Here is a 15,336-nt window from a genome sequence, read left to right as displayed (position 1 = left end):
GAAAAAAATCATATTACCTTCTCAACACAAATCTTGTGGTCCTAAAATATTTCCTTCATCAAATGTTAAGCTTATTTCATTTCCTTTGGAGGAAGTTATATGGGCAATTGGTCGGTTAAAGAACTTGAAAGCGGCGGGTCTGGACAGAATTCCTTCCTGTATCTTAAAATCGGATCCCAACTTTTAGGCTGCGATTCTCTGGAGCAAATTTGATCATATTCTTTTCTCCAATAATATTCCAGCTTCATGGCATAATGCCATTATTATTCCAGTTTTCAAGAAGGTTGGTGTGCATGACCCATCTAATTACCGCCCAGTAGACCTCATGGATGATGCTGCCAAGGTCTATGCAATACTACACCTTTAAAGCTTCATCCGGGAGAACGACATCTACTCTAAATATCAAGGGAGCTTTTGGTAAGCAATGGGAACCTCACTTAATGCCATTATAGTTGCCAATGTGTTGGCGAAATCAAAATCCTCAAATTCAGGTGCTGCATATATGACAACTTTAGACCTATCTTCGGCCTTTGATTGTGTTGTCAGAGAAACGCTATGGGCAAAGATGTTAAAACTTGGTTTTCCACGCCATAGTGTGCAGTTTATAGCCATGCTTCACACCAACACCACCTTTCAAGTCCATATCACCAGGGACTGTGCTCTCACCCCGCCTCCCCCATTTTCGACCTCGATAGGTGTGAAGCAGGGGTGCAATCTCGCTGCTACGTTATTTAATCTTTACATATGTGGTATAGATGAACTCTGGTCTGATCCATCTATGTACGCAGCGAGATTAGATAGACTACTCTTGCACTGGATGTATTTCGCAGATGGCATCATCTTATTTGATTGAACCGTCTCTGGCCTCCAAACCAAGCTTAATGCCTTCTCTAAATACGCAGAAAAAGACAATCTACAGGCTAACTCTCTGAAATCCAAGATCATTATATTCACAAACAAAAAGAGCCTCAAGCCACAGATATCTAGATCCCCGCTTCAATGTGTGACCTCTTTACGTTATCTGGGATACTCAATTTCTGACTCGAATTCAATTAAATCCTGGTCCTCAGGCCTAAAAACTAAGGTTCGTCCCTTGATATCGCAAATGAGAATTGTGCTAAAAAAACACTGTTAATTCTTATTATTGCCTATAATTGATTTTTACTTATTAAAGGTGGAACCGATTCTTTTGTTTGGTCTGGATACATGTCTTTCGAACCTTGATTGTGTATTAAATCGTATTCAAGGTCAAATATGGAAAGAAACTTTGGGCTTAGCGTCTGCCGTACCTAATTCAATCATACAGCACGAATTAGGGTTATTATCCCTTGCTTCCTGATTTGTTTGGAGCAAATTATGTAGTTATGCCAAAATGCTTGTTCCGCTTTGTAATTCCCTTTATCAAGATTTCAACGGGGTGCTGATTGATGGCAGTTTGACATCTATTGCTGTATTTGAAGCTAATATGAAATTAGTTCTTACTAACATTAATGCTACGGTAGAAGATCTTATCCAGGGTTTACTTAGTGTCAAACGCAAACTCTACAAATTAGACTGGATAAATACTATCGATACAAATTATACTTACAAAACCTATGCAGAATATGCTTTATACCCCAGAAAAATAGACTCTCGACCTCTATATATATTGAAATATCCATGTGATAAAGCCAGACGGACATACTTACTACATTATAACGGTCCCGACATTGGTATAAGATTGATTCTATATCCATAACAAACACATATTGCTTCTGACTGGACATGGAACCGCAAGAAACTTTAAAACATTTAGTAGTATATTGTTCTAACATTGAACAGGACAGATTCAAAATGTTGGGCATGTATTATCCTGAGGCTACTCTTATAGCTCAACAGTCTTTTTGGGATAGATGCATAAGGAGCGATAGCATCCGATTTCTTTTGGCACTTACTAAATTGTTGCTGAGAATTGAAGATTCTCTAACTGTAATGAACTACAACTCGAACTAACAACCGTTTTGGACAAGCAGGGTGCATAGGACATTTGAAAACGTATCTCATATATGGTGTCGTAGTTACAACTTGTAGATTTAGATTTTCTGTAATAGTAAGCAAACACACACTCAAATGAACTGAAGTGATAGTGACTGATTCTCACTTTTGTAAAATATACTTGTGCCAAGTAGATAGTCCACCCATTAGGTGGACCACTGAGATGAGGAAGAGTAGGAAATACTTGCTCGAAGTGTACTGGAAACTTGGGATGAGGAAGAGTGCAGACAGCACAATAGAGAGTGATCATAATCATACAGGATTGAAGAAGACGTATCGAGTGAGGAAAGGCACACCGGATAACCAAAGTGAGCATCCCAGTCTTCAGGGACATTGTAAGACTATAGAAACCACTGCAGGAAACCCGGGAAGTACAAAGAAGAAGCTGGCAGTCAGACAGAGAACCGAGAACAGTCTGCTCCTGTTATTGGAGGAATACTGGAGCTCCTTTTCCTGGAGGTGCTGCTGAAGGCCAGCAGACCGAAAGCTTGCAGACCAAAGGGAGCTGCGAGACAGTGATGTGGTGAGAGAGAGTCATACCGACACCATCCAGAGAACATCAGATCCACGAGAACTGACCAGGATGAGCAACGTGAGAAGAGGCGGCACAACGCATGCAGCGAAGACGACCCAACAACAATCAGCCGAGCACCTGACATACACAAAAGGTAATGGGGGAGGCTCAGAAGAACCGGCAGGGGTGAGCTAACATGGGAGCCGGAGAAGTAGTATGGGTGTAAGGAGTCGAGAAACCCTCTTCTTCGTCACAGTACTTGGTGAGAGAATATCTCAAATCCTTTCAGAAAAGAAACCATGGTCTGGTGCCTGCATAAAAATAGTACAGCTCAAGAAGCCAAATGCAGCACTTGTCAGCAGAGAAACTGGTGTCTGGAATCTGCAAAACATGGTTAGAATCAAGAAGCCGAGAGGAGAGAGTCATCCTCTTGGCATTGTAAAGTGCACATCAGGCCAGGGGAAGGGAGACATGTCCCCTGGTGCTCAAGAAATATTGTGAAAGAAGCCAATGGCTGCAGACCAGGAGGCAACAACAGCAAACGTCAGATGTGAATTATGTCTCTCATCGTTCTCCCAGTTCTCCTAGATGCTAAACCAAAGGCATTGCAATTGGTTAGTAAAGAAATGGAAGCTGGTAACATCCACGCATTGACAAAATGGAAGAACTGGAACATCTGTCTATTGAAAGGGCTAGACGCTCCTGTTGAATTACTTCTAACCAACCCTGACAAGGTGACCAAGAAACTCTGAGTTAGACTCGATAACCACTGGAGAGACTGCAAACAAGTACAGTCTGACTAAACCTTTCCCCACGTCGCCCAAGAAAGTAAATGAAGTGAGAAGCTACTTGGAAAAATTTCCAGACAAGAGCTTAAGCAGAACCTTCCTGAGATTTCGGTTGATCTAACTTAAAACTAATGAAATAGTCTTTATAAGAAAGCTTTCATCCACGGACACGTGCGGATTCTGCAAAAACGTGGACAAAGTTGAAACACGCAGACATCTTCTGTTGGAATGTTAAGGGACGCAAACCGCCAGATCAGCATCCCTAGGTAAAATCTTGAAGTCTTTTACTACACTAACAGAAGATAACTGGTGGACGGCGCTGACAAGTGCTGATGACAATCGCTGTGTGATAGGCGTAGCGACCTTCATCAAAAACATTGACCCGGAGCACCAGGAAACTGGAAGGAACTGCTACCCGGAGCACCAGGGTAGATGCAAACTGGAAGGAACTGCTACCCGGAGCACCAGTGTAGATGTTAACTGGAAGGAACTGCTACCCGGAGCACCAGGGTAGATGTAAACTGGAAGGAACTGCTACCCGGAGCACCAGGGTAGATGTTAACTGGAAGGAAGTGCTACCCGGAGCACCAGGGTAGATGTTAACTGGAAGGAACTGCTACCCGGAGCACCAGGGTAGATGTAAACTGGAAGGAACTGTTACCTGCACCATCACACTTCGGGAGCTACAGCACGACTCTGTTTCACTAGCCTTTTGCCTTTTGTTTTGGCACACGACTTTTTTTGACGCTCTTTTTCTTTCAAAGGGATCGATCTCCAGGAGAAGGAACATTGGGGGTTCTTTTATTTTGAAAAAAATTGTGTAATCAATTAAATCGAAAAAAAATAAAAAAAAACAACAGCAAAGTCAACTCACCTCATCTGACCCCCGTCCAGACATTTCCCCCCAGTGATCTCGTATAGGGTTCACAGGGACAGGGGAGAGCAGGGAGCTAGGAGACAGCACACCCTCCCTCTCTCTGGTGAGTGATGAGAGTCTAAGGTGTCCCAGCGCTGCACTGAGGCTGCGGAGAAGCAGGGACACTAGTCACCGAAACAAGCCACTGACGGCATCAGTCTTTAACTTCTCTACTGAGTCTGCGTAGAAGTAAAAATACAAATTACCAAAGCATGCACAGAGACAGCATCAGGCTTAAAGCCCTGTACCTCCCACTGAGGGTGCGTAAAACCCGAGAGACTAATCACTACGGCAGGCTCAGAGACGATTTCACTACTGAAGCCCTGTGCCCATCAGTGAGGGCGCGTAGAAGACGAGACACTAGTCCCAAGTCATGTTAGGAAGCCGTTCTCCTCACTGAAGCTGCGCAGAACCGGAAACACTAATCCCCAAGTCATGTTCGGAAGCCCTGTACTCCTCACTGAGGCTGCGCAGAACCGGAAACACTAATCCCCAAGTCATGTTCGGAAGCCCTGTACTCCTCACTGAGGCTGCGCAGAACCGGAAACACTAATCCCCAAGTCATGTTCGGAAGCGCTGTACTCCTCACTGAGGTTGCGCAGAGCCTGAGACACTAGTCACCGTGGCATTCTGGAAGCTCCGCGTTCTGTTTCAGGAAGGCTCCGATGAGCCAGAGAAACAGCCGGAGAGGCTCAGGGCATCGCATTAGCAGGAGATCAGTTCAGATCCCTTTCACAGGACGGTCATTAGTCACTTAAATGACCTTTTACATGCATGCTAACATCATACTTGCCTACATTTCAAAATAAAAAACCCGGAGAACACGTAACCGGAATGCCCCGCCCACATTTGCGCAAGGCCACGCCTACACGGTCAGCCCATATTTTAAAGCACAAACCTAGAGGTTTATGGTGGCTACTGGCTAGGTCTGCATGATCTTTGCAACCAGAGACAGCTGCACCGTCCAAACATTCCAACTCACGTGGGTGGGAGATATCAGAGAAATCGGGAGTTGCACATTTTCCCATAGGGATGCATTGGGGCTAGAAGTATTTTAGGCCGGAGAACGTTAAAAATAGCAATATTTTATCACGAAAATTCGGGAGTCTCCTGCCTAAATTGGGAGGATTGGCATGTATGACTGTCCTAACAGATACCACAGCTGTTGTTGGTAGTCCTGCATCTGAAAAATCTGTGTCACCGGCGTGCTAGCTGTGCTGTATTATACAGCAGAGCTAGCACTCAGGACACCCATATTTTGCCCAAACTGAACTGGGCACGCAGTATCAGGTCTGAGTGGGCCCAGGCTTTAAAAAAAAAAATAGTATTCTGTTTTTGTTACTGCAGCAACCTTACTCCCCAGCAGCCTCATTTCTGCCTTCTACAGAACGCTGTAATTCCGATAAGCACATTTCACAAGATGTGATGAAGCATTGGCTGCCAGATTGTTTGTTAAGGGGGTTGTTTGCTAAAGAGCATTAACACGGCAGACTCACCAGCAGGCTGTCAGATTTAAAAGTAGAAAAATGACACACGAGTGCAAGTTGCTCTGTTTTACAAAGTTCTATCTTTAGAGCAGTGGTCTCCGCCGACACCTCCATGTAATTGGTCACTAATAGTCTTCTTTTAGCCAATCATATGGAGGCGTGGTCAGAGATGCTCGGATGCCGGAAAACCCGGCGACTCCACGCTATTCCCCAGAAACCAGGAGAAGAGTGTAAAAATCCAGACTCTCTGGGTTAAATCTGGTGGTGACTCAGGTATGGCTAACATTCTGCATCTATGTGATGGAGTATGGCAAGTTGTCCAACAAGTGGAGGTATGTAGTGTAAAGGACTCCACAGAAGTCCCGCACCGAAATCTCGTGAGGGCGAAAACGTGAGATGTGAAGCGCAGCTTCTCGCTAAATTACTTTATGAGCGCGGCGATCCGGAGAAGGAGGGCAGCCCAACGCTCTCCCCCTACAGACTCGTCAGAGTCTCACTCTACAACCCTGCAACAAGTGAAGCCAGCAGTGACTCCATATATGATAAATATACATATGCACTGAGATTGTAAACTAAGGAGGAGAAGCCAGTGCTGTGTATGCATTGAGATTAAATAACCTTAACTGCAATTCCCTGTCTGCGTGTGAACATTAACCCGACCACAACATCATGTGAGTTACAATTTCGCCTCCCCTATACATAGATGCCAATTCTTCACAGTGAGGGTCTATTGTGCATCACAACCCCTGCCTTAAACCCTCTCGAAAAAAGGGCATTATGTGGATCCTCATTAAACAATGTCAGAATCATGTCAAGATAAGTGGGCCACCTAACCGAAAACTACATGTGAAATTTATTTCTACACCCATCCCACTGAATCAGATAACAATAAGCACAGTCCACTCTGATCTACCCCTCCCACAGAATCAGTAAACAATAAGCACAGTCCACACTGATCTACCCATCCCACTGACTCAGACAACAATAAGCACAGTCCACTCTGATCTACCCCTCCCACTGAATCAGACAACAATAAGCACAGTCCACTCTGACCTACCAATCCCACTGAATCAGACAACAATAAGCACAGTCCACTCTGATCTACCCATCCCACTGAATCAGATAACAAGCACAGTCCACTCTGATCTACCCACCCCACTCAATCAGACAGCAATCAGCACAGTCCACTCTGATCTACCCTTCATTGAATCAGACAACAATAAGCAGAGTCCACTCTGACCTACCCATCCCACTGAATTAGACAACAATAAGCACATCCCACTCTGATCTACCCACCTCACTGAATCAGACAACAATATGCACACTCCACTCTGATCTACCCACTCCACTGAATCAGACAACAATAAGCACAATTCACTCTGAACTACCCCTCCCACTGAATCCGATAACAATAAGCACAGTCCACTCTGATCTACCCCTGCCACTGAATCAGATAACAATAAGCAGCCCACTTTGATCTACCCATCCCACTGAATCAGATAACGATAAGCAGTCCACTTTGATCTACCTATCCCACTGAATCAGATAACAATAAGCAGTCCACTTTGATCTACCCATCCCACTGAATCAGATAACAATAAGCACAGTCCACTTTTATCTACCTTCATTTTTAATAGTTTAAATAAATAATTGTATAACACAGTTGTTTACTTCATCCCGACGTGTCACAGATTTGCATTTCATCATATTTATGTCATTCTGCCTAAGTGTGCACTGCATTGTACTCCAGTGTTACCTATTCAGCATGTCTGATAACATTTGCAGAGGAAACATAGGCGTGGTAAGATGTGTCATGTAAACAGTTCACTTTACAGGCAGGAATGCTGGCAATGCCCCAACGAGTGGAGTTTTTTTTTTTTTTTAATTCATCCATGGGGTATGTTTTTTGTCGAATCATCAAAAGGCCCTGATGAGCAGAGTTGTTCTTTTATTTTTTTTATTCATAAAAGGGAAGAGTAATGCTTGGGTCCCAATGAGCAGAGTTGTTATCAATGGGCCTCGAGAACAGGTGTCATGGATGTCTGACACACGGCAACCCATTTGTTGTACAAGGGTGATGGTATGGGGCGCTATATGTTGAATGACTTATTATAACTTCTAAAAATATGTTGTGTATGATTTACAATGAATGGGTTTTATACATTTTTTAAGAGGTGTATTGTAACGTTTTTTTTATTTGCAGCTTCTAGATAAGGTAGAGAAGACCATGCAATTCATTTGTAGATTTATTTTCTTTTATTTGTATATGGTTTTAAAAAACCTTTACAAAACCTCATAATAGCACAATTCACACATTTCATAAGATTACAAATCTTCTTAAAAAACAACATAGCCAATATTATACTTAAAACATTAATTTAAACACAGAATTAGAAATGATATATAGTACAAAAAAAGACAAAAGGAGGATTTTAAAACTGTTATTAAATTGTTAGAAAGTCATTGCTGCATAACATCAATACAATCTCCTGATTTAATATATCACAAACAACAAACAAAGGTTAAAAGGGTTAAAAGGAATTAACAGTTAATTTCAAATCAATGGATTTAAAAAAGGCTGATACTGCTATCGTGTCATGAACGTTATCCTCATAAAAACCTTTCTCCCAGAGATATTCCTCTGTACACCAGTGAATAGATAGAAACCAGCTTACTAAATAACATTTCCTCATCACATTAAGTGCTGGACAATTTAAAATCAAATGCTGTGTGGTTTCTTTTGTATCTGTGTTCTTACAGAACCTACAGCTAGATTTGGCTACCATGATGAGGCCTCTCCTCAGAGAGATTTTGTTGGTAGGTAAAATGTTCTAGCGAAATCGAAGAAAAATTCCTCTTTATACAATATTAGGACATATTATCAAGTATGACAACAGTGTGCCTTTTTTCTTATGTTCATGACATAGATGACTCTTTGTCGGATAGCTGTGAAATTCCTCAACTGTGTCAATCCAATCTTTATCATATAACGTTTTTAACCTTTAGTTGATTAACAATTAAATCTTGAATATTCAAGGTTAGGCGTAGCAAAATCTTTTCACTAGCTAAACGAATCTGGCCAATGAAGTTGATAGACTTTCCTCCGGGATAAAAATTCATACATGTATTCAAGTCAACATATAATGAGGTAGAAGGTGGGGCAAGCAGTTTTCTGTATAAAGACAAAACATTCCGCTCTACTTGTGCTTCAATAGACACAAGGCCTAGTTCACATCTCATAGCCGCAAGAGGGACAGAATTGGGCACCCCCAGAATCCTCTGCCAAATATTTGCTTTTGCTAAATCCAACCATTTTGGAACAACATGCAAATATGTAGGTTTTCACATAGCGCTTAAACGCCAGATATAGATGCACAAATACAGCTGTGTTTGTTTTACCAACCCCTAGAAGATTGAAAGGCTAACCACCTGCTGTAATTTAACCTCACCCAAGGAGCTTGCGCGTAGATATCTGTACATGGCTTGATGATGCTCAAGAGAAGAGTATGCATGGGGATGAATACAGTGTTGGGCTTGTTAACATGTCTGCTGTTGGTACTCAAGAGAAGAGTTATGCTAAGTTATGTTAGTCGTATTTGTAGCGCGCACGTTGGCCTAGAAAGACATCTTGGCGCAAGGATGCAACATAACAAGGTAAACAACCACCAGAACTAAAATAGAGTCATTTTAAGAAGGTGACAGAATTGAAGATAGTCGCAAGTGTGTCTTAAGCTCACAGGAAGGGTGTTCCAGAGTTTACCCACCACTACAGAGAAGGCCCGACCACCAACCCTGCTCAGATGAAATTTGGGAACTATAACCAAACAGTAATTTCCAGAGAATGGAGGGCCCTACCCGGAACATATGGCAGAAACTAGCCCTGGAGAAAAACAGCCCCGATCTTGTAGTAGGCCTGTTGGACAAGACAAAGAGATTTAAACAGTATTATCTTTTCCACTGGGAGCCAATGAAGTGATCTCAGAACCGGACTGATATGGGAACCATAAAGGGTAGTCGCGGATAGCCTAGCTGCCAGGTTTTGAAGTAGCTATAAACGACGAGTAAGACCTTTTGGTTGAGCTAAATACAGTCCATTGCAATTGTCTAAATGACTGTTTTCAAAACAGGAGACAACTGCAGGGTGGAGGTGAGTGGGCAGAAAAGGCAAAACTCTTTGAAGCACTTCAGTATAAAAGTGCCTTGATTTTCAAACTTCACTAACCTGCGAGGCCATAGAAGGAGATGATGATAAACAGACCCCCAAGTTTTTAACGACCGTTACTGGAGCCGGAGAATCATCCAGTGAAGAGGGCCAAAGGGAAGAAGATATTTCTCATCTGTGAAAGAGATAGTGAGCTAAAGAATCTGGCTAAGACTCTCAAAACCAGGACTAATGGCCAGCAGAGGGGCTCCCAGAACCCCCCCTTGTGTTTGCATAATTAAAGTACCTCACCCTGAGTTACTAGGGTAATCCAGATGTGGACCCCTTGCTCACTTCTCTTAGAGAGGCACAGCTACCACCCTACTGATGAGGCCCACAAAGGCCGAAACACGTGTCTGGGACTGCTGTTGGTACTCTTGTTCAGAGGATAATTGCCTAGCATTTCGTTGCTGGACTGCCCCAGGACAGGACAAAGACTGATATGTTATGGATATGTCTCCTCTGTGAAAGAGATAGTGAGCTAAACAATCTGTGTAAGACTCTCAAACAACCAGGACTAATGGCCGGCAGAGAGACTCCCAGAACCCCTCTTGTGTTTCCAAAAGGAAGAGGGCCAAGATTCAGAGGCAAGCACAGAAGAAGAAACACCCACCACGAGGACCTCTGTCTTGTCCCCATTTCGTTTCAGCCAATTGTTGCCTATCCAACCTCTCACGGCTGCAAGGTAGCCACACAAGCTGGCTAACACCTCAGTCCGGTCGAGATCTAACTACACCAGCATCTGTGTGTCATCCGCATATGAGTAGCACCTGAAGCTGTGAGAGTGGATGAGCTCAACAAGAGACTGAACACAGATGTTAAACAGCATAGCGGACAGGGCTGATCCCTGAGGAACACCACAGAATGAGGAGAAACTGAAGACAAAATGGGGGGCAATGACAGCGATTGGCCCTCACCCATCAGGAATGACGTAAACCAGACCAGCACGGTACCCGAGTGGCCGGTGGAGACCATGCGGTTAAGGAGGATGAAGTGGCCCACAATGTCAACGGCTGCTAACAATATCAGGGCCGCCACACTGCCTCCATCGACCAGCCTGGCTAGATCGTCCACCACCGAAACCAGGACACTCTCTGTACCCCTAGAAAACAGGGAAATTGGACCAGTTAGCTACAGAACGTTGCATGGGCTGATCGACTATCTGAGCAGGAGCAGTCTGTTCAAGCAAGATACGATGTTGGATGCCCTCAATCTTAGTACAAAAAATTTGGCCATTGCATTACATTGAAGCTGGGAAGGGGCTGCAGTGGGAAAAAATGAGCCGTGGAAAAAAACAATTTTACCACGGCAAAGAGTTCTTTGGAACAGTTGGGAGCATCATAACCATATGAGTAAAAAAGTTCTGTTTAGCCATCGGAATCGTCGCATGTTATTTCCTAGAAAAAGTGGTATAAATTAGTTTTTCACTGATGCCATAGGACACACATCACTTGCGTTCTGCTTGCCGTAGCTCTAGTCTAACACACCTGAGTTCTTCTGAAAATCACAGCTGAGAGGGATGCTTATGTGCTCGAAAATACTTAAATGGAGCAAGACTATTAGAAGCCACCAGCAATGCATGGGATAAGACATTCAAATCAAAAAATCAATATGAATGTCAGTGGGAAAGTTAGATTTAACCACAGACATCATGAGGGCTGGGACAACAGACAACCAGTTCCTCTTGAGTACCGTAGCAGAATGCAAATTGTTCAAACTGGAAGCCCTGGCTGACAAAAATGGCACAAGATATTGATCGGACCAAAGAACCTGTTGAACAGGTAAGACTGAAATATTAGGATCTGATGTGAATAACAGATCCAAAATACCACCTTGCTGATGAGTAGGTACAACAACCAGCTGAGTAAGGTCAAGGTCAAGAAGAAAAGTATCGAACAAGAGTTGCAGGGCTGGTTCATGCAGAAGATTGATCACCAGTAACTATGACGTTAGTGTGCACAGGAATGGGGATGAATGCGTGCTGTGGTTATTAACAATTCTGCTGTTGGTACTCAAGAGGATAGTATGAATAACGACGGAGAGGAATATAATTCTGGTATCTATAATATTTCAAATGCCCGGTTGAAAAGTGCTGAACCTCAGGCCGATGCTCCCCCTGAGCTTGCATCAACATCATACACTAACCGCTCAGAATGGAGGTGGTCACGTGTGAAAGCAGGGGACAATGTTGGGGTCATTAACACTTCAATCTTTCTCAACCCTAATGATATCACCACGGTTACATGATGCGTGTTAAAGTTATTGAAAAGAACAAAAACAGAAACGACCATAACAGAGTGCAAAAGAGTCGTACAAATTGGCTGGGAGTCTCACTTTGAAACAAAGTTACAAGAAAATGCTTGCCCTTGTTAAAACTTTAAAGCCGTAGTGCAAAAAGAAGAAGATTTTACAATATATGGTTGGAAGAGCTTTTGAAAATGTGCAAGGGGTGTTTTTGATGCTAATAAAACATTTGAGGGGTAATACTAAGGCCTTAGCGGCAGAGGCTTGTGAGTTAGCCATGGAGTCCGATATTGCGCTAGCCAGTGGTCCGGTTGTTTAACAAAACAAATCAGTTAAATGGGGATTTATGATGCATCTTGTGAAACATTCACAGAGGTGCAGCCCGCTACCATGCTAGACAAGGCCTCAGTTGTTCAACACAGCACACTAGCCCTTGAAATTTTTAGAAATTTGGAAAATCAGGGCACAGCCGATATTTCACAGATATTTGCGGTTTCTAGTATAACCAGAACACTGTCAACACTCACTCTGGAAATATCGCAAATATTAATCGTACATGACGGGTGCAAAGACCTATGACTAGCAACTAATGACTCCCTTCAGAAAACCCTTATTGGAAAAACAGAAAACAAATCAAGAACAAACACAAATTCCCCAGTGTTTCGGGAGTGCACGTCAATTTAAAAACACAGCCACTGTCACAGACATTGTTCCAGACACGCTAATTGTCCATAGCGAATGTGGATATTCATTTTGGCGAGGCCCTAAAAACAGGGGGCAAGGATTAAAATGAGAAAGGGCCAGGGCTCGGAGGTGTCGACCATTTAAAATCTTAAAAAGGCCCACTTGGTTATATTCAGACGTGATTGGGCTAGGACAGCACAGACTTCAAAACCCCAGACACCGGATCACCCTATTTATTTGGAGAGGGTGCTGACCTATCAAAGAACTTATAAAACATTCTCAGCCGTGAAGCATTGTGAGTTCAGATTCATGAATATGGACCAATTGCGCTTTTGGACCACAGGTTAACGGTTATAACTGAGGCTGTGGAAATACTGTTTCGACATATACTGGAAACTGTTGCTCCCAAAGATTTTGTGCAGATGAGAATTAAAGTTGAAGGCTTAAACAGACACTTGTTTACAAAGCAATCCCCTTGGGAGTGTTTTTCAATTTCTGGAGAATTTTCAGAGGCTGCTGCAAAGAAAAAATGAGATCATGTGTTTTGTGCCACTAAGATTTGTGGTTCTAGCTTCAGACCTCGTTATGGCAGTGCGTATAAACCTTAAAGCAAAATTCTGCACAGCCTCATTATAAAATTCAAAGCCTGATGGTTGCTAAATTTCGATCACGACCCCCTAAATCTCTGTCATGCGTCTAGTCTCATAGGTTTAATCGAACCGAGAAGCATAACAGACAACAATATACATGCAAAAGCTTTGCAAGTACACAACACGCTTGTACTAGCGACAGCTGGCTGTTTTTGAGGAGTATTTTGATAGACCTATCAAGATACTCTACTTTAACAACAGGGTATGGCGATATTTCCCACTAATGGCTAAAACGCTTAGACACACTTTGTATGTTTTACATTTCTATGGTATAATCAATCTGTAAAGGTTTCCTGGGGGCTGTCAGCACTTCCACCACATTTCCAGAAGCAAGCATAAACACAATTGCCAGTGTCACTGTCGCTTATGTTTAAGAGAAGAATGTCAAACCTGCAAAATGTCCTCGGTCTCACATGCTCACGAGGTCTCCGCCCTGTCTAGACACACACATTCAAAAACCAGGGTGGCAGTCATGTGTGAGCTGGCCATTGATTGTCCCACATGTGAAAAATGTCTTCCCGAGAGTCATAACTGTAACAGCATAATCTGTAAGGCGTGTAATGTTTTGGTTGTTAGCACAGATGAACACATGTGCTACATGACGGCCGGTAGACCTCGAGATAAAACAGGGAACTAAATAGTATAAGACATGGAGGCCCGTCATGAGAATATAACCCATCAACCCAACTATATCTATGCCAGACATCTAACTGGCGGTGTTGAGAAACGCCACATACAATACTGGTTGGACGGCTATGCAGTGATTCAGGGGATGGAAATAGCCTACGAATTCAACGGCTGCTTTTATCATGGCTGTCCCAATTGTTATCCCGCCGGGAGCTTCAATACTTTAATGGGTGCTACTTATGAACAGCTGTATAGATGCACCCTCTTGAAGTAGTCATTTCTAGTCAGTCAAGGGGTTCACGTCATCAGTATCTGGGAACATGAGTGGCGTGCAATGGCAGAGAACAATTCTGATGTGTGTCGTTTTCTTAAAAAGAGAAATCTGCCCAACCCCCATAAAGGCCTGAGATGCATTATACAGTGGCCACACAAATGCTTATCAGTCAATAACCCTCTGTAAATAATGACAAACCCTATCCGGTGGGACTTTCAGAAATCATCTTTAATCATTTTGGCGATATAGACCAATATTTCGGTTTTATCAGATGCAAGGTCTACCCACCCATAGGTCTTTACATACCTGTGTTACCCTGTAGTTGCAGCAATAAACTAATGTTTACACTTTGTCGTACATGTACTGAAACAAAACAAGCCCATTGCAATCACACACATAAGGGGAGACGGATAACAGGGACCGGGTGTACGATCGAGCTACAGGCGGCCTTAAAACGGGTGTATTGCCTGCGCTGCATACAGAAAATATGGCATTTTAAAACAGTCACCATCAATCTCTTCTGTGATTACATGTGCATGTTCTTACAACAGAAACAAGAAGCCTCTGTCTTTCCTATCGGATGTGTGGATGGTGCCGCTAAACAGTCCTACATAGATGATTATTATAAACATCAGGGTATACGTTTGCGCGTGGTTCAATCGAGGACAACCCTGCTTGGCAGTTGTTAGCAGTTTTTGCCAAAACGATGCCTTAACTTCTTGCAGGGTAAGTTTGCACAAAGAGCTAATTTGCCCAACACAACCATCATCACAGACCCTCATGTGCTTCATGCCTATCTATTTGATCATTCTTATGACTTGACCAGCTGCGTGTTCATAGACGATGAAACGGCTTGTCTGTGCTGGCGCTACGCTTTGGAATAGCCAACAGCTTCAGATAACACAAACATATTCATA

At 43.1% G+C, this 15,336-nt stretch overlaps 1 protein-coding gene across 1 annotated transcript in view; it reads right to left on the bottom strand.

Moving 5' to 3' along the window:
• LOC138489390 (zinc finger protein 436-like) overlaps positions 1 to 4,331 on the bottom strand; it is a 42,481-nt gene extending 38,150 nt beyond the window's left edge. Inside the window, exon 1 of the mRNA XM_069617110.1 lies at positions 4,211 to 4,331. Coding sequence (XP_069473211.1) covers positions 4,211 to 4,234 — 24 coding nt within the window. The 5' untranslated portion in view covers positions 4,235 to 4,331. The remainder of the gene's footprint in view (positions 1 to 4,210) is intronic.
• Between the last annotated feature and the right edge of the window lie 11,005 nt (positions 4,332 to 15,336).

Source organism: Ambystoma mexicanum, chromosome 9 (genome assembly GCF_040938575.1).
Source record: "Ambystoma mexicanum isolate Mex_15411 chromosome 9, UKY_AmexF1_1, whole genome shotgun sequence".
In the NCBI taxonomy this organism is placed as follows: Eukaryota; Metazoa; Chordata; class Amphibia; order Caudata; family Ambystomatidae; genus Ambystoma; species Ambystoma mexicanum.
Note: the sequence above shows the minus strand (reverse complement) of the source record. Positions and strands in the feature narration are given on the sequence as shown.